The sequence below is a fragment of the Indicator indicator genome, chromosome 16, assembly GCF_027791375.1.
Source record: "Indicator indicator isolate 239-I01 chromosome 16, UM_Iind_1.1, whole genome shotgun sequence".
In the NCBI taxonomy this organism is placed as follows: domain Eukaryota; kingdom Metazoa; phylum Chordata; class Aves; order Piciformes; family Indicatoridae; genus Indicator; species Indicator indicator.
The window spans coordinates 9,114,914-9,141,147 of record NC_072025.1 but is presented as its reverse complement, the minus strand read 5'-3'; the positions used below and the strand labels follow the sequence as shown (position 1 = coordinate 9,141,147).

General features: G+C 39.4%; 1 protein-coding gene across 1 annotated transcript in view; it reads right to left on the bottom strand.

Moving 5' to 3' along the window:
• The window catches only part of PRTG (protogenin), an 83,652-nt gene that overhangs the window by 17,269 nt on the left and 40,149 nt on the right, over positions 1-26,234 (bottom strand). Inside the window, 3 exon segments of the mRNA XM_054388191.1 lie at positions 20,844-21,032; positions 22,145-22,450; positions 23,495-23,659. Of these exon segments, the coding sequence (XP_054244166.1) occupies positions 20,844-21,032; positions 22,145-22,450; positions 23,495-23,659 (660 nt within the window).

Genomic DNA, 26,234 nt, shown 5'->3' with positions numbered 1-26,234 from the left:
ATTTGTTAAACATGGATTCAACATATCAAGCCCAGCTTTCAAAGATATAAAATACAAATTATCTAGAAAATACACATACAATGGAAGGCAAAACCAACTCCAGAGTTGGAATCTTCTTGTGCCAGAAACTAGTTTTAGTGTATATTACTGTATTTCCATGGAGTTCTGCTGAGTTACTATCACAAACTGAGCACTTCAGTTCTTCTGAGACATTTAGACAAATACACAAAAACATATAAACCACTCCGGCATCGTTTAATAACAGAATAAATGGTGCTTCTGTTGATCCTTACTGGCCTTTAAAACGTATCCACTGAAACCCCAGATTTTGCTGGGATGTCTGCTGCAGCAGCTACCACTACTGGGAGGAAAAAATGTTCCTCTGTTTTGAAAATATTTCCCTAAAAGGTGACACGAGGAGAGGAAGGATCATCTCTCTCCTACCCACGTGGGTTTGGTCCATCTGGTAGAGTTATACCTCATTATGGCCAGATGGTGTCCTCATGCACCTCCAGTGAACACCGCTGGAAAAACTAGAGACATCAAAGATTAAATGCCTGTATTAGCAGTTGAACAACTGAAACAAAAAATGTGCTTCTAATCACTTTGCAGCTGGGGAAGTACTTTTTAATGCAACTATCTCATTCTCAGATTGCACAGACTGCACTTTCAGAAAAATTTACTAAGAACAATAAAGTCACTTCCATATTCACAATGGAACAAAAATTTTATTCTCAATACTTATATTACATAATTAAAACCCCCTAAGCTTAAAGCAGCATGACATTGAAAACACAGCCAATGAAAAGTCCTAATCCATATATAATTCCATTCTCCCTTCTCAAAAGAACACACAGAAATGCAAATGCCTTAACTATATTTTATCTTCAGATCAGTTTTCTGCAAAAGACTAAACTGCATTTATGCTAGTCAGATTACAATGACTTGCCTTCATACAATTTTTCTATTCCAGGTAAATTTAAAGCATTAAATTCAAGTATAAAACCTATGACAGCAGTTTACAAGACCACACTGTATCCAAGACACTCTGTGGGTAACTATTCATTCAGATGAAGCCTATATTGAATATGAAGTGAGGAGTCCTAAATCAAATGTTACACAACTATGTTTACTGATATCCACATAACCAAAATTCTGGCTTTCTGGCAAATGCTGTAAGGAAAGCATTTGTTTACAGGCTACTTAGCCAAGGTTACAAGAGAGTGTAATATTGCAACCCCTAACAGCCCTGTCCTTGTTTCCTTCACCTGCTGCATGTTTGTGAAGCTCTGAAAGCCTTGAAAGGAGGCAGAGCAGAGCCAGCATGTCAGAGATACATAAAATTAAGAAAGAATCCGAGGTCAGACAAAGAAAGAACCTTTTTCCCCTGCCTACACCCCTCCAGAACAGTAAGTCCACCTCCAGCAATATTCCATTCAGTCCTGATAAGAGGAGACAGCACCCAACAGTCTGGATTTCAGATTTTTTTAAGTCTTCTTTGGGGAAAGGAAAAGATAAGGAAGCCCAAAGAAAATGGGACACTTTATTATCATTTACTGTTGACTCATGAAGTCTGGATACTGAACATATTTTCATACCTGTTTTGAACATCCCCATTCTTAGCACTTTAAAAGAGAAGAATTGATAGAAATAAAAGCATTGGGGACTTCCTTCACATTTCTAAAAGAATTGGGATTGTGTAGAGTTTCTAGAGGAAAAAAAAACCAACAAAACCCAACAACAACAAAAAACACACACACACACACACAATCCCCCAAAAAAGTTCAGTGGCTTGATGTTCTGAGTGGAGTTCAGCAAATAGAAACCTAGAAATAACTTCTCAAGCTACATCCAATACAGAGACTTTAACATCTGGGGAAGGGGATAAGAAAAATAGTTCAGTTTTATTCTAGCTTACATCATAAATTTAAATAATACTTTTTTCACTTGAAGTTATCAAAACAACACTACACTCAAAAGTTGAAAAAATGGTTGTTTTAAGGACAAAACTTCTGAGCCAAATGTCCATTTTTAATTTAATCTTTTGTGCTGCTGGATTTTTTGTGTAACCTACAGGTCCATTGTTGGGTAGTGGTCTGTCTGGATAGCTCATTGGTGTGGTTTGCCAGGGTGACTGCACTGCCCTCAAGCCCATCCCTTCAACACAATAAACTCCAGATAATTATTCAAAGAACAGGCCAGCAGCATGGGCTGCTCTGACATCGGGTCATGGCCTTTGACATCAAATCTCGGGCTAGCCAAAGTCTGCTCCAAGCAACAGAGGTCCAGGGGAATTATTAAGGGGGAAGGGTGGGAAAGGAAGAGCACTGAGAAATACTATCCTTAAAAATGTACTTTTGAAGCTAAGTAATGTAAATACAGCAGAAACTTATTAGGAAAATAAGCAAATACACTTCAAATAATCCAGAGGAAAGGGACAGAGAAGTGCATCAAGCCAAACAGTAACATAAAGCTAGGAAGTAGAAGGATGATACAGATTCAGGCCTGTTCCCCTCAAAAGCAAGTATTCCCTTCAAAATTTCAGCACTAGATTTTATTTCTCCTCTCTAAAAATTGCCCTTTTACCTTGTTCAAGTACATAACATTAAGCAAATAAATGCAGTTTAGTCACCCTGTTCTATTAGTTTTTTTAAATCTTGTGGAGGCTCTGAGTACATAATTTCTAAGCGTTATTACTAGCTTCAGATGATATTTAATTACTTCTGCTTTTAAAGCAGTTGGAATTTCAACTGATCACACATTTTAAAAAACAACTTTTGAATATCAGACTAAAATCACCTGGACGGTTACAGCTCCCCAACATTTTACAACTCATGGTTTCTTTTCCAATTTAAAGGTAACTTTAAACAGTTAGATGGAACAAAGACTGCCTGTGATACTTATGTTTTCCTTTGCAAACCAAATAACTGAACTAGAAACTAAGTAACTTGTTCATTGTACGACACTGTAAAAGTTTATTTTGGTAGAAACTATAACATACGACATACGTGAGTTGATCCAGCTAAACGGTCTGGCTTTCCACGGCTTTGGATGGCTCTCGCTTATTTGTCTAAATCTGAAAGGGGTCTGTATCCCTTTTGTAGCTTTGAGTTATCCCCTTAGAGGGCCCCAGGACAAACAACATCTCACACCCCCTTGCAGTAAAAACATCACCTCTCCTACTGCCCACCATCAGCAATAGCAGTTTCATACAAAAAAAAAAAAAAAAAAAAAAGGTGGGAGGGAAGGGGGAGGGCCAGCGAGATAGGATGAATTCTCAAAACGCAGCATTTGGGTCTTTTGGAGACTACAGAAACAAGAAACCTATCTAAATGTCTCCAGTCTTTTTAAAAGAAGTGAAGCCCATCTCAAGGATTTTAAGTTTGCTCAATTTCATCACCAGGATGCCTGCAACATTTTCAGTCAGTCCCTGTGTTTCTCTTGTGCTTCAGAGAACACTTAAATTGCACAAGCAAAAAAGCAGACACCCTTCTGTTAACTAGCTTGGCTCACCGTTTGCAAAGTGAGCCCTCAAAAACTAACTTGAAAGCAATACTAGAGGCCCGGACAAACACCTAATTTTGATCTTTTGTACTCGTCTTTTCTTCTGAGAGACCTTTTCTTTTGTTGCTGCCCAGTGGATAGCACATAGCTCATTGGTCCTGCTTTGAAAGATGAGAGCAGTGCCCCTCAGTCCACCCCTCAGAGCACAATCACTTTAATGGAATTATGTAGAGAGGCCATCTCTGGAAGAAGAAAGGGAAGGCGAGGGGGGAGGGAAAGATTGTCCAAGGAGCCAGCAGAGCCTTAATTACCCCCAGTTACTAGCAGAAAGATGTCCACTGAGAATTCATACAGTAGTCCAAATAGGACATACCACCCTACACAACAGGTTTCCTTACATACAGCAACTGACCCATACACGGGTCACAGAAGACCATTAGTTGTGGCATATTAAGGTTCAATCCCCACAATTAGTGACTCAAACATTACAGTAGAGGGCCAGGAAAAAGAAAGTAAAAAATAAAAAGACAAACAAACAAAAGAACAACCAAACAAACCCTCAACACACCCCCAAAAAACCCCAAACCCACACACAAATGTTGCTCCAAGCATGCCTCAAAACAGGAGTGTGCTATAAAAGGTTCTATTCCGTAAGATGGGAGAAACTGGAAAGATTATATCCCCAGTGAAGACCAACATTTCAGAACTGCAGAGAGGAAGCAAATTACAATTTTGCTGACCTTCATGCTGAGAGGAAAAGTTTCCAGAAAAGGCATCTAAATGCAGTGAAGAAAGCACTCTGCCAAGTTTTGTTTAACATTTGTTTAGGTACCAAGCTGTATCCTCCACACACACTGACATCTTGCATCACCTTACAAACAGCACATTTTACACAATGACAAAACAATCTGTTCGTAGCACCTAAACTTTCCCCTGAAGCTACAAAATAAATTTTCTTTCAGAACCAACATTTTTTGCTGGTCTGTCATGGACTGCCATTTTGACCCTTTGGTGCAACAAAATGAAAACACTATCTATCATTATTTGCACCGCAGTGGCTTTCTAGGAGGTGCACAATTTCATTGCAAAAACATCTGTGGTCTCTTGACTCTTCTCAGATCTCATGCTTTAGAAGTTGTGCTGTTGCAAGCATGACTACAAGATGCAAAAGTTTCAGGTAGGGCAATGAACAGTCAGTCAGTCTGGCTCTCTCCTCCTTGAGAGGGCAAGAAAGACTGCACATTCAAAACACATTGAAATTGCTACACGTGAAACAGTCACGATAGGAAAACAAAACAGACATAAGTAGAAACCACCACTATATTTTTCCTTAAGGCAAGTATTGGCTGCATGGCCTATATCCAGATGCATCTATAATTAGGGCCCAAACTTCAGAGGGAATTCTGTTATTGCGGGTGTCAAGGGCCACGTGTGCTCCTGCTCACAGAGCACTCCCTTTTATTTGTCAGCGGTTGCATCTACCAGGCAGACAGATACCTCATCTGCACTCTCTGTTACTGCTGGCTTGCTGGCATGCATGGTTGTGTGAACCCTGAACTATTATTATAGTCACTTTGCAGATGGAAATAAAACAACAGCTTAATGAAGTTCAGAATTTGGCACTCATTTGTCGACTGCAGGGTGGAGGGGCAAGTAAACTTAGAAGGCTGACAAGTTTTATAGTGCATTTGCTAAACCAACACGTTTGTCACAGGCTGCCAGTTAGCCTGATACACATTTCCTGCTTCTAATATGACAACTCTCATACTTCATTTGCTGAATTAAATCCAGATGCATTAAAAAAGCTTAAAATAAAAGGCTGGCACCAAGCTTCCTTTGTACACTACTTTTAATGCAAAGTACTCATTGAAAACTCAGCATATAATGCTAAACATTTTCCAGTTACACAGGTTATTGAGCCGGGAAGCAGGGAAGACAGCCAATAGGGCTTGTGAAGAGTTCAACCTGAAAGCCTTAGCTCATCAGGTGATTTCACCTGAAGTGTGGTAGAATGAGGACACAGGTCTCTCCTTCCTCAGCCATCAAAGGTATTGCAGTATCTCCATACATAAACATATCTGTTACTTCTCCCTCGGTATCTTCTTAGATGCCTCATTCTCTACAGCCTTTTTGACTGGTTGCATCTCTGACATTTAGCAAAGATACTAATTTTAATTACATTTAGGTTAGGCTACCTCCCCAGTGGTTTGGTGGAACAGTGTTATTTTCAGCCTTTACATTTTTATACAGCACGTCCCAGACTGCTAAAACATGTACTGAAGAAAATTTCCATTTGTAATGATAGTATCCAGGATCCCACGAGGTCCTTGGCTCTAATATGCACCACTGTTATATTCAATGGCACATTGGCATGGGCCAGTCACAAGGAGTTTTGGGAAAGCAATTTGAACAGAGAAGTTTATTGAAAGAACACAGTAAATGACAGTTTGGCACCTGAAATCTTACATCCTTATATTCCCTCTTGAATGCTTTCAGTGATCTTAAATTTAATACAAATGCCCATCTAGAAGACCAGGAGAATTTGCTTTTCTGTAACAATTACACTACTTTCAATCTGCAGAGTGATTCCACCTAAAGCTGTATTTCAAAGTCATATTGTATTCATCTCTTTCCAGCCAGGACTCTGCTCTTCTAAAATAATCCAGCAGAAGTATCCCTCAGCCCATATTAGTGGCAGCAGCTGTGCAAGTTAATGTTGTTACTGCTTTTAGTTAAATAGACATTAATGGTTTATTTGAAGACTATTTAATTAAGATCAAATTTCTGGAACAGTATCCTTGAAAGCACCATAGATGGATGTTGCAAGTTGTGTAAAAGGGGTCAACATGTGCAATCTGAATTTGGACCTAATATGCTCAGGAGCTCACATCTTTTACTCAGAGTGTGTTCTGAGTAGTAATAACCACCCCAAAGGTGTTGTTTAACACCCATGCAAAGAAGCACCTCAACAAGAGGAGGAGCTTGAAAGGTTTCAGGCTTCCCAACACTTCTGGATATCTTTCGTTTTTCTGGCTGGCAAGACAGAACTTACTGTTTCCTTTGCGCTTTGTGTGCTTTAGTAAAGAGAAAAGTATATTTTTTCTCCCACTTGGAAATGTTCAACATGTTCAATGTAAGTACTAATTACTACAGATAAGTACTGTACTTTAAAGGATGCACAGAATAGCAATAACACCACAAAAAGATAAACTACAACTTTGCAGAACCTGGAACAGAATTTCACAGATTGTGTCCTTTTTTCCAAGAATGCTTTTTATCTGTGTATCTTCCATAATTATATACATGGGAATTTGGTCTGGCTTAAATTTTTCCTTCAACTTTTTTTTTTTTTAATTAATAATCAAAATCCCTTCTGACAGGAAGCAGTGTTGCTGTATCAAAGTATTTGGCCACACACCAGTTGTAATTCAAATCTTTCACCATATCAGCTCTGTTTTTTTTTAAATAGTTAGTTTTGTGAAGAACAAGCACTGAATGCATGTAAAACATTGTATTAAAGAAACTTAGAGGTACAAACACAAGGAGACTGCTCATAATCAAGGTTATTTTTGTTATCTTTCCTAACACATTCAAGACTTAAACCCTAGCTATGTTACTGTCTTGATTGGAAAAGGGAAAACAACTTTATCCTGATGTAATTCTTCTGCATATGAAGTTATACAACACCTGGAAAATGGAAAGCACTCTGACTGATTACTTAAGTAAAATAAACCTACAGCTACTTAACTCTTAGCTAGTTATCTTCCTTTGTACAATTAAAAGGGTTTCCCATCATTAATTCAGTTCTACAAGTGCTAGGTTAAGCCCTCAGTTTGATGACTATTTTAAACCAGCACTGGTCAGCACCGTTGCTGGAAGAAGCCAGCCTTCTTCCCCTCACCTTTCAGCCACTCAACTCCTGCCACAACCTTGCTTTACAGAGTTCTCATTCAAGTCAACTTCCCATCCCGTCCCTGTGCAACCACACAAGTGCTCATGCAAGCACTGACAAAAGCAGCTCAAATTAGCACAGTCAGGTGCAAAAGGGATGTGGGGTTTTCTTCCAAAACTGCCAGCTTCTGCCACTTTATTGTCCTCTGAGTTCTACTTTGATGAACTTGGAACTGACATCCCAAGGCAACAGAGTGAGCCATGGGCAGAACCACCTCGTGGTTCCCAGCTGTGGCCAGTTGGTTAGGACCCAGCACAACCACCATGAGGCTGTTTCATCCTATGCTGCCTGGTGAATTCGTGAATCTAAAACCTACCCACACCAAAACTCCAATGCTAGGGTAGCTGTGTTAGGAGTTTGTTTATTAATAAACAAAGCTTCCCTCAAGGGGGAGCTGTTATCTCACAGACTGCAAAGCTGTAAGCTGGAAACTGACAGCCCACTTGTGGCACCGATTTCAGGGCTGTGGTATCACACTCAGTTTAAATCATAGGTACCCAAGCAACTTCATGAAAATGGCCACTCTCTTCCTCGTGTTTCAGGTACCCAGGTCGTAAGATGGGACAGTGAAACTCCCTGGAATAGCTACAAAGTGCTGGAAGAACACTGCATGTGCTCTTAGCAGAAATAACAAATATGAGTGGAAATACAAATAACTGCCTAAAGTGGATTTTTGTCATGTCTCTCCAGGCAGCATGCTTCAGCTGCCTTGCTCAGGAGCATAAGGAACAATACAGGTCCATGGGGGAGACTCCTCCTGGCTGTAACAAAGAGAAGATGACCCTTCAGAGGCAGATCTTCCAACAGGGAGGCTCAAGAGAGGGAAGTACAGGCACTGCTGCCCAGCCAGAGCATCCTAGATTTATGCCTGCACACGTGCTAAGCAATTCACTTTTCTGTCCTACAGCCTGACTGTGTTTTGGTGCTTTGCTTGAGGTATTTTACTGGATTGACTTGAAACATGACCTAGCTGTCATTTCTGAAGGAAAGGGATGATTATCACTGCATATATGACAGAGCTGTTCCAATCACAGCCCATGCATATCTGTTTACCCTGCTTGGATAACATGCAAAAGACTTAATACATTCAAGCCACCCCCAAGCAAAGTTTTCCAGCGTAAATAACTGGCAGGGAGTGCTACAGCTATGGGGTTTCCAAGGCAAGTGGTTGTCACCAAGGCAACAAAGACTGACAGGAAACTAAGAATTTATTTAAAGGCAGGTGAGAAGCAGTAAGAAGGTGACCAAAAGACATTAGTGGAGAAGAAAGGCTAGGTTATGCCAACATTAAAAATTATCATGAAAACAAAAATTAATTATCATAGTAAGAAGTATGCTTCTAACGGAGAAGTGCTCAACTAGACTAAGACAAAGAGGATCAGGAAGCCAGAAGATAGCCTATTTTTCTCCCAAGAGTTTCTATATACACAGATACAGAGCTAGGCAACAGGCTATGAGCACATGCCTCCTTGTGTCTTAAAATATACAAAGGAGAAAGTGGGCAGTTGATGAGTAGATGGACTACTACAAGGTGTAGTAATGCAACACCTACTAATCTGCCTCTTCCTCTATATATACCATCCTACTCTTTGCTTCTAAACATCGCCAGCTCCACTGCTTCAAAGAAAGCCCTGGGGTCTGGTACACAGACCACAATTTCTAGATACATTTGCATACTATATTTTATGTCTCCTTTTTTTTTTGCCCCAAGATGCAAAAAAAAAATCACAGGTTTGGAAGAGAAATTTCACAGGAAGAGCTGTTCATTCATGCAACCATAGAATTGATATAGTTGGAAAAGACCTCTAAGATCATAGAGTCCAACCATTGACCTAACACCACAATGGCAATTAAGCCATGTCCCAAAGTGCCATATCCACACGTTTTTTAACAACTCCAGGGATGATGACTCTACCACCTCCCTGGGCAGCCTGTTCACACACCTGACCACTCTTTCAGTAAAGAATTTTTTCTTAATACCCAAGCTAAACCTCCCCTGGTGCAACTTGAGGCCATTTCATTTCATTCCAACACAAAACTGTTTTTTTTCCCCAGTTCTCACATAGCTTCCCTTCATTTGCCACAAAAGTGTAAGTCAAGGCAGTCTGGGAAAAAAAGGAACATTGGTTTTTCCACAATTGTATACTTTCCCAAAATAAAAATATGCTTCTGTTAGCAATAAAGCCTTTATGCAAATATATAACCAAGGTGTTACTCAAAGTAGGAAAGCTTCCAGAGAACATACTAGCCTAGCTTTAGAAATGCACTTATTTATCACTAACAGACAATTTGCTGAGGCCCCTCCTATCACCTTTCACATACAACCATCACAACATGGTAAGATGACTTTCTTCAAAAGTTAATTAAAAAAAATCAGGCGAAATTAAGTTAAAATTTTATTACAATGTCTGGATAGTTGTTAAACAAAGGAAGAAAATTATTTAAAGTTAAAAAAAAAGGGGGGGGGAAGGAGGGGGAGAGGGAAGAAGGGGGAAAGGAAGAAATCTAACTAGCCCTGTACAGCAAATGTTTTCTTCTGTCCACTCTGAAGTCTCTTTCATGTGCTGATGGTGGCATTTTTTTAAACTCTTCCCCTTTGACTTACTCAGACCTTTAAGGACCTCACACATCTAATGGTTCCTCACATTCACCAAGAACAATCAAGAAAGGTCTGGGGGTTGACATGCAGTATGATTAATGAACAATGTTGATTTAATTTCCTATAACAGGAGTTTTCTCTAAGCTTTCTCCAAGGAGCAGTTTCTTTGCAATCCAAAGCTTAAGTATTTTACTAATGAAGTCCAATAAATAGCAAATTAAATAATGCTGTCTCCCAGAGACAAATCCTCTCATTTCAGGAAAAAAACAAAAACCAACCAACCAACAAAAAAGAAAACAAAAACTACAAGAAAAGCCACAAATGAACCCCCACAAAACCAGAAAACTGCTTCAATTTCAAAAAGCTTCTCTAGCAGGAAGGTACATAGTTGATGTTGGGGGCTGTTTGGTTTGGGTTTTTTTGTTGTTTTGTTTAAGCAGCCAGAATAATTATCTGGTCATTCCTGCCACTGTTAACGCCTTGTCCTTTTTACTCTTCAAACAGGCGTTAGCATTTAATTTCCACATCCCAGAAAACAGTCTGTATTTACTGCTCCTTTTTACATTAGAGCTATTACCATGTATGCTATTAAACATTCACTGTAATACTTAGAAACATTTCAAAAGCATTTTGAGGGGGTTTTATGTAAAATAATTTACAACTTACATCAAGAAAGAAGTGATCGATATGTCCTTTTTATGAAGCAAATTTTAACCTTCAGCTCCAGCAAATGAACAATGAAACACTATTTGCATACATCATAACTGTTACTCAATCTTAACGTGACACAATTTCCCAGCTGAATTCCCACACAAGTTTAGCTTTAAATGGTGGAATTTCTACCCTGAGAACAGAGTGTGGCAGAGAGCATTTCCTGTAAGATTCTAATCCTTTTCCCACGACTGAAAATTTTACCTTTAAATATTTTGAAGATAACTGGGCTGGAAAGCTATCTTACCAGAGTGCAAAAAAATCTCCTCCTATTTTCCAAGGCTTTGCAGCACCCTTGATTCCATTTTTTTTGAGTTATGACACAACTAGTCTGATGTCCTGAGAAAAAGCAACAGTGTCCGGATTAAGTTACAGGGACAGTTGATAAAGAGACAGAAAATCTGTGGGCCTATGAAACACAATCTTTTGTTGCCTTAGTAAAGCCTGTATCTTTACATTTTTACTTTTAAGATTGCTACAAGGCATTTCCCATGAAATAACATTATTTCCCTCATCCCAATAGGTCCAACATCTCTTTAAAGAGTCAAGCTACTGGTTTTAGCAATCTATTTTGGTTTTTGAAGTACAGTACATTCAATCATCCTTCTTCTCTTAAGTATCTCTTCAATGTGTCCTTCCCCCTTACAGAGCCACCAGCTTGGCAAGTTAGAATGAATTACTGCAGAGTCAAAGTATGTTTAAATGAGGACATCAGGACTATTTTCCTCAGAACTGGAACAGTTCAGAGGGCATGTTCAAGAAGGTTGCATAAAAATATACTAGGCAATACTTCTGACACACAATCTGCCTGTTTCTGAAAGGTCTTAACTGAATGCATATTTCTGACCCAAGATTAAGTTCTTAACATGTAGAAAACAAACAAACAAACATTTTCCATGAGCTTTAGAGCTATTTCATGACTGCAGTTAATTCAAAGCAATCCCAGAGATCACTCTTAGTAGGTGTCTGTCATATGTAACATTTTTATCAAAACCCAAACCAGCTATGCTGGTAATGCAGCTGTCAGATTTCAGTGTTCCAGAGCATACTGAAGTTGGTTATTGGCTAAAACTGTGACCTGTTGAGAGGTTTGACAATGTAATTTAAACTTGACAAATATTTAACAAAGCTTTCCATTACAAACAAACTGTATGAAAATAACATTTACTTTGAACAAACAAAACCATGGGTGAAGTAGCTGATATAATTTTTAAAAATTAAAATCAGAACTTGTTTAAGAGAGGTAAATTTAAATGCTGTCAGAAAAAGTACACGACAAAATAAAAAATTAAAGTGAAAATATGTAATTATGTTCCAAATCTGCAATACTGCACATAGCAAGAGAAATGATGGCAGATCTGCACAGGAAGGAAGGCATTACGTTTTTACAGATGTGGCACTTGAACTGCATAGTAAGTATGCAGCATTAGCAGCTGATAGTTAACTGGCCTTTCCTCAGCAAATCTGCTCAGAACAAGCTGATATTTATCTAAGATTCCCACTCAGTCGTAAGAGTACTTACATAAAGCTGAGCCAAAGATACAGTTGCTGTAATGGGATGCCATGCCAAGAAGCACAACAAAGGGCCACAGTTAAACACGAGCTCCAGCTTTGCTCAGTAAGAATTCAATTTACAACCTGAGTGAACCAATTTTTCATCTGAACAGAGCAGTCCAGTATTTTCTTTCCAGAACAGAGGCATGAACCAAGTCACTGAGTCTGTGTATCAGTGTGTTTGGTCATCTTGTGTTAGTATATTTGCACTGTGCAACCTCCTGATAATCCCTGCTTGCGTGTCCTAGTACACACCAAGCTGCACATGGACCAACAAGTCCTTATGCAACACTGCACAAGGCAGACGGTTTGATTCATTTCTTGCCTCTGACACCCAACCTAGTTCCTGCACGAGCAAGCACAGTAAATGTGGATCTAAAAGAAGCTCTCTACAATGAACAGAGAAATTACTAGCACCGACATACATTTGAAAGAAAACATTTGAAACTGAACATGATGCGAGTTTGTAAATTTCAACAACAAAACAAACCAACACAAAAGTGAGTTTGATCTCTGTTTACACTTTGCAGCCTGTAAAACACAATATGGTTCCTTGTATAAAAGACGTAAAAGCTTATCAAAGCAGCATTTGCTTTGATATTTTGCAGGCAAAAATAGTTACAGTGTAATAAAGCCCCCCCCCCCCTTCTCTCAGTCTCTCAGGGTTTCTCTCTCTCCCCTTTTAAACTCTCAAAGAAAAGAAAAAGAAAAAAAAAAGGAAAGAAAAAATGCAGATATATCATGCCTGCATTTGGGAGACAGGCTGTTTCCAAGTAGTGACAGCTTTGCCCTTCATGGCTATGAAGGAAGGAACATGTCTCTTGTTTATCAACGTGCAGTAGAAGCACACTGTCATACCAGGACCAGGCAAGAGCTCAGGTTTGTTAAGTACAAACAAAGATAAACTGCCATGTCTGTGAAAGAGAAAGAGGTCACAGCCAGCTGAGAAAGAGATGGCTTTTAAACATGCCCAGTCTGCATTTAGGGCTTTTGGGTTTATTACTGTGCAATATGACCAATTCCTCCTCCCCTCTCTCAGCAAATCCCTTATGTTTTAGCTGATAAGTAGTAGTAGCAAGCTTGTTACACACAATCAGGAGAATTGACAGATAAGAGGTTTAGTTAAAGGATGTAATCAGCATGAGTAAACACTAGACCAACCCTGCTGCAAACAGTGGAAATAAATGATAATATTTGTCCTGGTCACCTACTGAGTTATTAGACACTTTTCATATGTGATAATGTAAATAAAATGGCTACAGTACATATAGCATACAGTGCTATCATCTGGCTTTCCAAGCAAGAAAACTGAGCTTTTAGTTGATCTTTCTTGAGACCTAAAGTAATTCTGATCTTTTATTTTATATAAACAGAGCGGCAGCTTGTTCAAATCAATATGTCATTAACTGTGAATGTATGATCTGATGTAAAATACCCCAAGCAGAAATAAAGTATATCTGTAATACTACTTTATATTTTATTGGGAACAGTTTACTATGAAATAAAGAAAAAAACGAGTGTTGAGGGAGAAGATCTATGTTTCTTTCACATCATTTCATGAAACCCTAGGAATGCCTCATTCCTTGAATTTGTATGGGAATCCCCAGTTACATTTCCAAATTAACTTATAACCAAAAGCAATATGAATTCCCACATACTTGTATCTGAAAATTCTGGTATATCCAAAAATTGTGTATTCAAGACTACATTTTGACACCAACAAGTGCAAGCTGGAGCACAGAAGGTTCCAAGTGAACATAAGGAAAAACTTCTTCACTGTGAGGATGACAAAGCACTGGAATGGGCTGCCCAGAGAGGTTGTGGAGTCTCCTTCTCTGGAGATATTCAAAACACACCTGGATGCATTCCTCTGTGACCTACTCTAGGTGATCCTGCCCTGGAAAGGGGGTTGGACTAGATCCCCTCCGACCCCTAATGTTCTGAAACGCTATTCTGTGAAGCTTTCCCAGAGAGAGTTTGCTGTCTTTACGAGCCTCAGAGGAATTGCCAGACCTTTTTCTTTTCCTTTTTTTTTTTTTTAAACAAAGCAGCAGATACACCCTACTTCATGGCCACCAAATCACTTGGCAGATTCTGCCCTGCCACCTGCAGCCTACAAGTGCTCCAAGACCTAGAGAGCCCCACAGTGCTCCTCAGGGTTGCATCTCCCAACACAAGACACCCCACTCCACAGGGAGGGGCCTTCACCAGGGAAAGGCCAAGGTATGTGGGCTCCTAAAGCTTGCCAAAGCTAACAGACCAGTTTTTCCATCCCCTAAGGTGTCTACCTGAAAAGTTATTTACTGCAATATCATCTTGTATGCAGCAGAAAGAAAAGAGCATCTAAGGTGAGCACATCTCTCCCACAACCTGCTTGCCTCAGGGTTTCATGTGCATTTAGAGAGACCCTAGGTTAGCCTTATCACTGAAGTGCAACTTTCCAAAATCCTCGCTGTAACTAACATCACTCAAGGTGGTACAGATCCCAGACAGTGACTGCAGAAAAGTTAGCAGAGTGAATACTTGCTTTCCTCCCTCCCTCCAAGCACAAAAGGCATTAGTGGGACAAGAACAAGTTGCATTTCCCCATCACCAGTGGCATTCATTTAATTTAATTATTAGCATAATAAGAATGGAAAAATTAAAAAAAGTTCAGAGAAGGAAACTTCCAGGCAGCTTGGAGAACCACTAGTGTTCTTTGTTGCAGCATCAGAACTGATCATTCTTTGAGTTCATTAACAAAAAAAGTTGAATTTGATTTTATTCTCCCTAGATGCAGGTTCCAGAATGAGACTTGTATCAGCATTACTACCTAGTTATGAAGAGCTCCTAGCTCCAACAAACCACAGAAGCTTAAAATAGCTTCTTCTAGGTTACTGCCTTTCTTTTAAAGGCTCTGCCTTTCCACCAGTCATAAAGCTGAAACGAGTGAGTTGTGACAGGCAAGCAGTCCACCTAGCATGGTAGTGAGTACTAACAACATTGAGGGCAGAGACACATACACCCATGCTTAAAATACTTTGAAGAAAATAACTTGAAGACATTTAAACTAGGTGGGTGAGCTTCTTTGGACACTCCTCGTTTCAGCTTTCAAGCTTTGCCAATCCCTCTTCTGCTGCACAATGAAAAAGTTCCCAAACAATCTTCCACGAACAAAACTCATTTCAGCTTCTGAACACAGATTCTGAAACATTACAGAAACTGAACCTGTACCAGCAGACTCATCAAGTCTCATAATGAAAGACTTTCTGTTAGAGAAAACTTTCTACAACAGGAGGAAGCAAAGGACAAATTAAAAATAGAGGAAAAAATGCATGGTATGCACCCAAGGGTCTGCTCCTGTGGCAAATTCATGTAATAATGAAATGGTCTGCTATTGAAAAATAAATGTCAAGACCTTCAACACAAACAAATGTGTATGTGAAACTGTGGATATTTATTTTGACAATGGCAGCCCTGAGTGATAAAATCATTTAATTTTATTTACATGGTGACTATCACGCTAAATACTCCAGTTTTAAAATATACAGAAGTAACGGGGTAGACCTACACTGGAGCAGGAGAGGTCACTTCTCAAAAAACATGGTAGGAATCAACAAGACATTAAAACAAACACCATATATATTAATATTGCTAGATTTTGTGTTCAATCATTGTAACCTGTTTTATACTACTGTTGCTGATTCTGCTTTACCAATCACACTTGTCCCTCCATCAACCGTCTTGAAGACATTTGCAACTCGTTCACAGTAGTTATGTCAACCCTATCAACACTGCTCATAGTATCAATGATAATGTTTTCTTTGCTTGCAGAATATTATGAATTATGATTTTGTGATGCGCTTCAATTGCCATGAAGTGAACCGTCTTATTTAAATACACAGATTTTGCACAGCTGGCAGTTGTACCAACATCTGCAGAAGGTTCCACACAAAGACATGCTTCAAATGTCATTAGAAGTCTACCTGCAGTTTATTAACTATGCAGGAGAACCGGGAATGATAGAGCAGCCTTAGGTCATGACAAACTAAGACGTGAAGAGGGAGCGGTTGGAAGCCACACAACCTCAGTGGCAACAGATAATGCACGAGAAACGAATCCATCTGTGCCACTGGGAAGTACCTAATATTATTAGCATGTTCTTCCAAATTAGGACTAAATTTTTTTGTTGACCATGTTATCCATCATGTATGAAACCAAAAATCTTTAAACACACCTTTCACCCTCAGGTTTCAATTTGCAGTATTGAACTAATTCCTGTAGCTCATAATAAAGACATTTATTTTAAGGAGGCTGTCAATAAATCACTAGTATAGTGTCCTCAGAAGATGCAAATGGATGACAGAACTGTTCAGTTCATGAAGATCAAGTTTACACAAAAGCCAGATCAGTGGCTTCCCTTGTTTTATATCAAATTCTACTAAGTAGGACCACTTTCTTATAAGCAGTGTTTTAAACCTGACATTCACAAATAAAGTAATTATGCCCAAATGATTTATATTATTCACAAGCAATAAAAAGAAAATCAAACCAGTCCCAACGTACTGCATGGATATTGCTACAATCTTTGTGGGTTTACATACTGCAGATAATTTTACATGCTATATTCTCCACATGTGCAGGCACCACAGGCAGAGAAGGGCAGTTGGTGTGCTGCTTCCTAAGAAATCATTTAGCATGCAGAATTATTTCAAACAGGCAGCTTCTCAATGGACAAATACAGCAGTTAGAAAGGTACGGTCACTATGAGAAACCTGCCTGAACTTAGAATCAGAAAATCATGGAATTGTTAGGGTTGGAAGGGACCTCAAAGATAATCTAGTTCCAACCCCCAAGCTTCAACTTTCCAAGCCTTAACATATGTAATTATCTTAGTAGTGGAAATCCAGGACCTAATCAACTTTCCCATGCCAAGCTGTAGCAATGAGTGGCTTTTTCTGCAATTGCTACAAAGCAAACAAAAATAAAAAACTGGCAAAGAAACCTACACAGAAAAACTTCTCATATGTGATACACGTTTCAAATAACTCAATACATCCAATTTAGTAAAAAAAAGATGACTTCTACTAGAGTTATTAGAAATAAGCACTCTTCAGTAGACCTAACCGACGGCATCATTGTAGCAGGGGAGAGTTAATTGGAATTTGATTAGAAGTACCCAGCGGCCAAGGCCTGCCTGGGGATAATTGGTGTTTGTGCCCAGGTGCACAGGGGTGTCTAGGAACGCTTGGTGTTTGATCAGAAGCTCCCAGGGGCATGATAAGAATAATGGATAACATGTATCTGTAGGCACCTTTGTTTATGGAACTGAGCATGGGAGAGGAATGTATTCACTCTGTTGACGTCCTGAGCTGACCGAAAAAGACCTTCAAGCTCTCATTTGACTGCTAATGGACCTGAGGAAGAAGAAGATGAGGAAGGCTATTGCTGGGCAGGGGCATGCGACCCCCTGAGTAGGCTGGGCACATGAGCAGTAGGGTGAGAAGTTACATAACACGATTGCAAAATACAGGGGTGGCTTTGGCTCCAAGACCCAGCCTCCTGTGATGTCCTGGCCAGACATCACAGAACGCAGGACCCTTAAAAAAACAGAAGATCGCTACTGGCAGGGTTCTGCTGCTTCTCTGATCCAACAAGACAAGATCTGGTCTCACAGGGACGTCTGTCTGGATGGGGGACGGTCATCTCCACCGTTTCACGGTTTCAGTACCGCCATGTTTCTTCTAGGGGGTTTGGGTAAGTTAGCTGTGCTGTGTTTCTTACAGGGGGTTTGGGTAAGTTAGCTGCACTGTGTTTCTTCTAGGGGGTTTGGGTAAGTTAGCTGCGCTGTGTTTCTTCTAGGGGGTTTGGGTAAGTTAGCTGCGCTGTGTTTCTTCTAGGGGGTTTGGGTAAGTTAGCTGCGCTGTGTTTCTTCAGGGGTTTGGGTAAGTTAGCTGTGCTGTGTTTCTTCTAGGGGGTTTGGGTAAGTTAGCTGCGCTGTGTTTCTTCTAGGGGGTTTGGTTAAGTTAGCTGCGCTGTGTTTCTTCTAGGGGGTTTGGGTAAGTTAGCTGCGCTGTGTTTCTTCTAGGGGGTTTGGGTAAGTTAGCTGCACTGTGTTTCTTCTAGGGGGTTTGGGTAAGTTAGCTGCGCTGTGTTTCTTACAGGGGGTTTGGGTAAGTTAGCTGCGCTGTGTTTCTTACAGGGGGTTTGGGTAAGTTAGCTGCACTGTGTTTCTTCTAGGGGGTTTAGGTAAGTTAGCTGTGCTGTGTTTCTTCTAGGGGGTTTGGGTAAGTTAGCTGCGCTGTGTTTCTTACAGGGGGTTTGGTTAAGTTAGCTGCACTGTGTTTCTTCTAGGGGGTTTGGTTAAGTTAGCTGCGCTGTGTTTCTTCTAGGGGGTTTGGGTAAGTTAGCTGCACTGTGTTTCTTCTAGGGGGTTTGGGTAAGTTAGCTGTGCCGTGTTTCTTCTAGGGGGTTTGGGTAAGTTAGCTGCGCTGTGTTTCTTCTAGGGGGTTTGGGTAAGTTAGCTGCGCTGTGTTTCTTCTAGGGGTTTGGGTAAGTTAGCTGCGCTGTGTTTCTTCTAGGGGTTTGGGTAAGTTAGCTGCACTGTGTTTCTTCTAGGGGTTTGGGTAAGTTAGCTGCGCTGTGTTTCTTACAGGGGGTTTGGGTAAGTTAGCTGCACTGTGTTTCTTCTAGGGGTTTGGGTAAGTTAGCTGTGCTGTTTTCTTCTAGGGGTTTGGGTAAGTTAGCTGCGCTGTGTTTCTTACAGGGGTTTGGTAAGTTAGCTGCGCTGTGTTTCTTCTAGGGGGTTTGGTTAAGTTAGCTGCGCTGTGTTTCTTCTAGGGGGTTTGGGTAAGTTAGCTGCACTGTGTTTCTTCTAGGGGGTTTGGGTAAGTTAGCTGCGCTGTGTTTCTTCTAGGGGGTTTGGGTAAGTTAGCTGCGCTGTGTTTCTTCTAGGGGGTTTGGGTAAGTTAGCTGCGCTGTGTTTCTTATAGGAGGTTTGGGTAAGTTAGCTGCGCTGTGTTTCTTCTAGGGGGTTTGGGTAAGTTAGCTGCGCCATGTTTCTTATAAGGAGTTTGGGTAAGTTAGCTGCAATGGCAATCAGATTGTATGAATGCATCATGTTTCCATCCTATTTTGATACTGAGAATCATATTAAGGGATAAACACTCAACACATCACATGCCCCATGACTGAATGTTTCACTCAAACACAGGAATTCCTCCGTGCCCTCACTTCTTCTAATTCACAGTTAACAATGTGACTGTGTGAAAGTTGTAATTCCCAACCACACTTTGCTTTTGTTTTCTCCTCTGCCTACATGCTTACTGGAAAGAAAAGACAATTAAAAACCCGCACAGATAATATACATTCTAACATAATTATATAAAATAATATTTTAATCTGAGGAGAATGAGTGATATGATGTGGATCACACAATAAGTTTGCATGTGGTTGAAATCACTGCTTTGTAACTGCATAATGAGAAAACAAAAAAATTGCATTTATGTCCTAAAACACATATTCACTGCATCCTTTTAACCCACTGCTCTTTTGTCTCACAACTCTGTTAAACAGTCAGCTGCTGCCAGATGCTCTGGCTAGAAATGGTCACAGATGGTCAGTTGTCCACTTAACAGACCATAATGCTTTCCTCAAATCTCCCTTAAAATAGTATCTCTGCTGTATGCAGCAGATGAGACTGTCTAAGCATGGTCAACAGGCCATTTGACCTAGTTAAAACTGCAAGTCAATTTTGATAATTTAGTCAACATTCATTCTCCACACTACCTTTAACTATCAAGCACTAAGTGTCAGGTCCTAAAATTACTTTTGCTGATTACATTGTAGATCACTTCTTTTTATGAAAGAAGTTCTCTGTTCTATATTTAAACACAAGTACCTTCTACCTTGGGAAGATACCAACACACCTCTACTAATGCATATTGCAAGAACTACAGGAGGAAAGAGTCAGGTGATCAATGGAAAGACTCAGCAAGCTTTGTTTCCTAATCTTTGTCCAGCATACACTTACCAGCACTCCTTAAAAATATTCCAGGATAATAGCACACACAAGGGCAACTTGCTGCTACAGTGAGCAAGAAGTGCTTGTTGTACAGTATAGCTTAGACAGGGCTACAAAGAGAAATAGGCTAGAAATACTAGAGAAAAATTATTCATGTTTTGTATTAATCTTTCGCCGTTACAACAGTAGGCATAAATAGAGAGAGAATCTGAAAAAATGCATATTAAACTGAATTTTAAGAAGACATGTCATTTACTAGCAGTATTTACTAAGTTCTGTATCTTGTGATAAGGAACTGAGTGTCCTTCTTTCAACTTACACAAGGATTTAAAAGATCTGGTATGGTTTGGGAGAGGATTATTTCAGCAGCAGCCTAACTCAAGCTTGCGAAGATTACGGGGGGGAAAGCAGACGACAAAACCTAGTGTTCTTGCCTTACAAGTCTAATGATTTAAGCTCTCCAAGACACTCTCTGACTTTGCTGTCTTCCAAAACAGTTAAGAAATGTTTTTTATACTCACCTAAACCACTGACAGTGTACTCAAGGTCACTGGCATCCAACAGAATTGGTCCATTCTCCTGCTGGCCTTCCTCCTTGTAATACAACTTGTACCCTTGAATGGCTGCAGTGTCTTCGGAGTCCTGCTGCCATTGCACCGTAATGGTTGTACAGTTCATTGGCTCCAAATGCAGCTCAGGAGACTTTGGTGCTGGTTTTAGAGAAATAGATATAATTTGCTTTATTCTCATTTGCACACAAAAATCTGGGTGTCCATCAGCCCAAAGTTCACTCAAGACTTTGAATCTAGCTCATGTGCGTACTCATATAATTATTTCTATATTAAGATGCCTGACTCCCTATCTAATCAAACAACTTATTTTGGGATAAATCAGAATATAAAACTCCAAAGACAGTCATAAAATTATCTCCTCTTCTAAAGCGAGCCAGAGCAAACGTGATTAACAGTAACACTACACTGCATCAACTGCTACTAATTTGCTAGACTAGTGAAAACTCAGTGAAACCCAGAGTGGATGGATATGGACTACAGCTAAGAAATAAAGTTACAAATTCAAATCTGTATCTTTTCCAAACTACTCATGCAAAACTGAATGCTGTTTTGCATGACATTACTAACAATGTAATCCAAAGCAAAATTATAACAACTTAAATTAGACTTTAAATATCCAGTCAATTTGCATATTCAAAACATATGTGCATTTTATTTGTAATACAGACATACATACATCAACTCATATCCTTAAGTGCCTGTACACACTGATAATGTGCAATGCCCCAATCTGCAGAAAGGTATTTTACACTGAACAACAGTGGTGTTTAATAGGAGAAAGCTGTGCTACCATTGAAACGGAGTCTAGAAGCTGAAACATTTGAGCAGCTCACAAACACTAATTAGAGTTCCCTGCTACCATATCAACTATGTAAACATCAACACGTGGAAAGAATCAAAGACTGACACCAAAATAATATATCAGGTTTTCCTCCTCCTGTGACATAAAAGGCCTTTCATAAGACCTTAGTTCTTATTAGAACTATGTTCTAATAACTTAGTTATTAGTTCCTCTCCAACTTTTGATCCTGAGATTATGTACTAACTACATTTAATTTATTAAAGGAATTGGAAGGTTTTGCAGATTGTGCACAGATTCATGGTCAGAACACTATTTTCTAGATCATCAGGAACAAGAACATGTAATGAGAAACCCTATTTCACATTGGTGCACTACCTGTCAAAAAAGAAAATTGTAGCCTTCAGATGCAGCCTAGCTGATCTAGGTTGCTAGTAACATTAAGAATTACCTTTCACACTTGTAGCTTTGGGAGTCCGATGGGAAGTCCACAAAGATGCCTCTCCCCAGCCAATCCTTGTTGCAGCAGTGATACGAACCAAGTACACACTGTCAGGCCTCAGGCCCTCAAGGAGATACTCATCTGAAGTACCTGGAAGCTCTAAGACTTGGATTTTGGTCTCTGTGCTGAGGCGGAAAGACAGACGGTACAGGACCACCTGACCTCTCCTGTATTTTGCAGGAATTGGCAGCCAAGAGATGAGAATATCTGTAGGACTCCTGCTTGTCAAACTAATTTCAGGGGCTCTTAAAGGAACTAAAAAGGAAAAGACAAATCTTTTGAGCAAGGTGAAGAGATGGGAAATTCTTGTCTGACACAAAAGCTCATGATGAGGTGCCAGTAATGTAAGAGTAAATAATCCAAAATGTTCTGTAGATTCTTGATTATTTTAAGGTTAACTTGACACTGTTCATATTTCTCACCTTCTGCATGCAGTATAGCCTTAGCAAGCTCCTTTCTTTAAAACACCAAACATTTTCTTCTGTTACTGCTTCCAGCAGTAATCAAAGGCAATCAGCACCTTACTACTCTAACAAAATGACTGTCAGGGTTAGATGCAGCAGCTTAAACAGAGAGCCTAGACAACAATCTGCTCTGTTGAAGACCAAGTGCATGTTTTCTTTCACCAGTCATGTAATGAGTAGTAACTCCTGGCAAGGAGACAGGCAGACAACTGGAACTGGCAATGTTCCATGCTGCCAAAGCTTAACCCTGTCAGAATTTATTAATCAGTTCTAATGAACTATACTAAACAGTTTATTGTTGCTATGATGTACAGATTAGTTAAATCACTGCACAGAAGTCAGTAGGGTCTTTTATGAAATTCTGATTCAACTATAAAGCACATGGAAAAAAAACACAAAGAAGCAAACAAAAAAAGTTTGGGTTTTTTTGGTGTAGCAATTTTTTATTCTAAATTTTCCTTCAAAATTTGCAAAAGACACAGTGAATGCAATTTGATTCATGTGTCAGGTGCCAGGTGCCCATGAGAGAGTCATAGGGTCTAAACCCTACTCTATTATCAAGTTCTCAAAACTGATGGAGTTTTTAAAGATCTGGAACAGTTATTCACCTGCTTTAATGAAACATCTTTCAGCATAGAAAAAGACACTGTGTTACATACAGAGTTACTCAGTAAGAGTATTATTTTATTTTCATTCCTTTTTTTTAGCTGGCTCAGTCTCACACTCTACCTACCCAGAAATCTCACTGATGTCAGTGGAAATCTGGGATGCTTGAGAAATGCTAGCACATCCAGTGCAAATAAAAAAGTTTAATGAAATCAGTGGTACATCTTACCATCTTCAAGGGTGTGCTGAGTCACGTGATCTGACATCTGACTGGCTCCCAGAGGCATATAAGCAACAATATAGAAGGTGTAATTGCTGGCTGGTTCCAAGTCATCAATAATGTAATGGGTTGTATCATTTCCAATCACTACTTGGTACTCCTCATTATTTAAACCTGGCATAAAACAAGGGTTAGACAAATAAAAATGCCTGCCAGTCCCTAAACATCACAGTACCTTGGCTTTAAGGTCTTACGAAGTTATTTCATGTTCTTCCACAGCCTACCTCTGTTTTTTCAACCCTACTAAGTGAAAGCTCTTTTATGCACAGGAGTAACTGTATCTAGCTATGGTGAAGGTTATGGTGATTCACGATTTTCCTGAATAAGGGATGCTGAATGCAATTCTAAACCCCATTTAGAATTAATCACAACAAACTGTGCCCAATGTACAGTAACACAACAGACAAGCTCTAATAGCCTTATCATTCATACTGAGCTTCTAAATCTATTTGTTTAGAGTCAGGGAGGTTTTTTCCAAAACCTATTTACAGAGCCTTTCTATAGCAGACTTCGAGGAATGCCAGGGCTCCACTCCATTAGAAACAAAACAAACACCACCCCACCCCCCCAGAAAAAAAGAAACAAACAGAAAGAATTTATTCAGCAAAAGGACCTCATTTTAGCCCTGCAAATTCTATTACATTTGATTGACACGGTTTTTTCTTTAATTTGGAGAAAAGCCAATAAGAACAGACCAGAATGAACTTCAAAAATGTTTGTCTCCTTAGTGAATTGGTTAAAAAAAAATTCTTAGCAATTCCCATTAAAGCATGCATAGCAATGCATGCAGCAGCCCTTGTCTTTGTTGGGCTTTATTCCTATACAGGAAAGCTGTAAAGTGGAATAGGTGTGGTGAAAGCTGCTGTGTTAAAGAACAATTCACACCAAGTGCATGTCAACTTAATCAAAACTCTGTAAGAGCCAGCTCCTCCTCTTCACAACTGAATTTATAAACAAAACCAAAGGCAAAATTCCACCATTAAGTTTTCCCACATTTATGAATTAACTTGATAGCATTTTAATTAGACAAGATTACGAGCATCTCACAACAGACTAGTTAATGGCGTGTTAATTAGGAATTGCAAGACACGATTTCTGACCTGCTAAACAAGATCCTTGAGCTCAAATTAAAAGGACTCGTTCTCTCATTGAATGGATTGCTAGGCCTCATGCAGAGGCCCTAATGAAACAGCCATAATAGAGAACAAGGCTTGCCTTCCACCACAATCAGTGTTCCCTTTGTGCCTTTTCTAAATCACTAAGAAGGAATTAACACACTCCAACATGCACACTCATCAGACCCTTGCTATTATGACCCCGATTTGAATGCAAAATATTCTGCTTAAAGAAACAAAAAACCAAAAATACAAAACCCCCACCTGTTAGTTTCTTAACTGACTTGATTAAAACACTCATTTACTTTTTATTTTAAATAGAGAAAAGGACCTGAACCTGTTTTTACAGTGAAACAATAGAATACTTGATTTGTGAAATTAAACAATGAGTGATGGTATCTCTTGTATTCAAGCACCTACCACATTGCAAGGTCTACAGAAAAAAGTGCGTAAGTAGTGTATTATCCAGTTTTCTTTTCCATTAAAATTTATGGAATTATAAGCATCAGTACAACTTAAGACACTCAGCAAGCACTGTTTTTCTACTGCAATAAAATGTTCTTCACTCACACTGACAAATGTGGTTCCTAACTAAAATAAGAGAGCCATCTAAGAACATAAATGAGTAACATCCTCAAAAAAGTTTACAGACTATCACTTAAGAAGCAAATCTTACAGAATTGCAATCTACTAACCTTTGAAGCTCCAAGGTACTACCCAGCCACGTTAGTGAACTACAAATGCATGTGCATCACTTACATGATGGTTCCCACCACTGTCCTTACTGCTCTTAACATAGCCCTCCCCCACTCTCCCTGTGAGGATTTCTTTACTAATGCAAAAGGATGCACAACAGTGTTATACTAAATAAAATATCGCAAGATAGTCTGGAAAGGGAAAAATTTGGTATTTGAGAAAGCAAGTTCAAATAAATCAGAGGAGTTTGCTTGCTTGCTTGCTCTTCTTTGGAGTTTACTTTGTTTTTTTAAAACAAGACAAGCCACAATTTCATTTCACAAGATATAACCGTTGAACAGGTAAGCAAATAAAGCAAGGTTTGCAAAAACACATTTCAGAAGATACCTCCTTTCACTGCTGTGCAGGAGTATTTCCTGCTCAAATACTCACTTCCCTAAAGACAGTTTTGAAGTTTTCTTTGAATTTACCTGATCTCTGCTTCCTACACTGCCACTGGACATAACAATTACCCTGATGACTTATTCAGTGTGACTTTATTCATATTAGCTTTACTAGGGGGCTGTGAGCATAATACCTCAGTGACTACAAGTGTAGATGGTAATTTCCCAAACGTCTTGTCTTCATTATCTTTTAAAACTCTTTCCTTCCTTCCTTCCTTCCTTCAAACAAAATTCTCTTGTGTCCTGAAATATCCCACTTGCAAAAGCAAAGGCAGCTATTCCTGCATCAGTATTAGAGTAATTAAGCTGTCCTTCCTGTCCTCTGCTTAGCAGATGGCAGACTGGTATTCCACACAGAGCTGAGCATCTGCAGTCCTGTCATTGAATAAACTACTTACTGAGTTGAAATGGAAGAAGAAATCATTCATAGAAAAC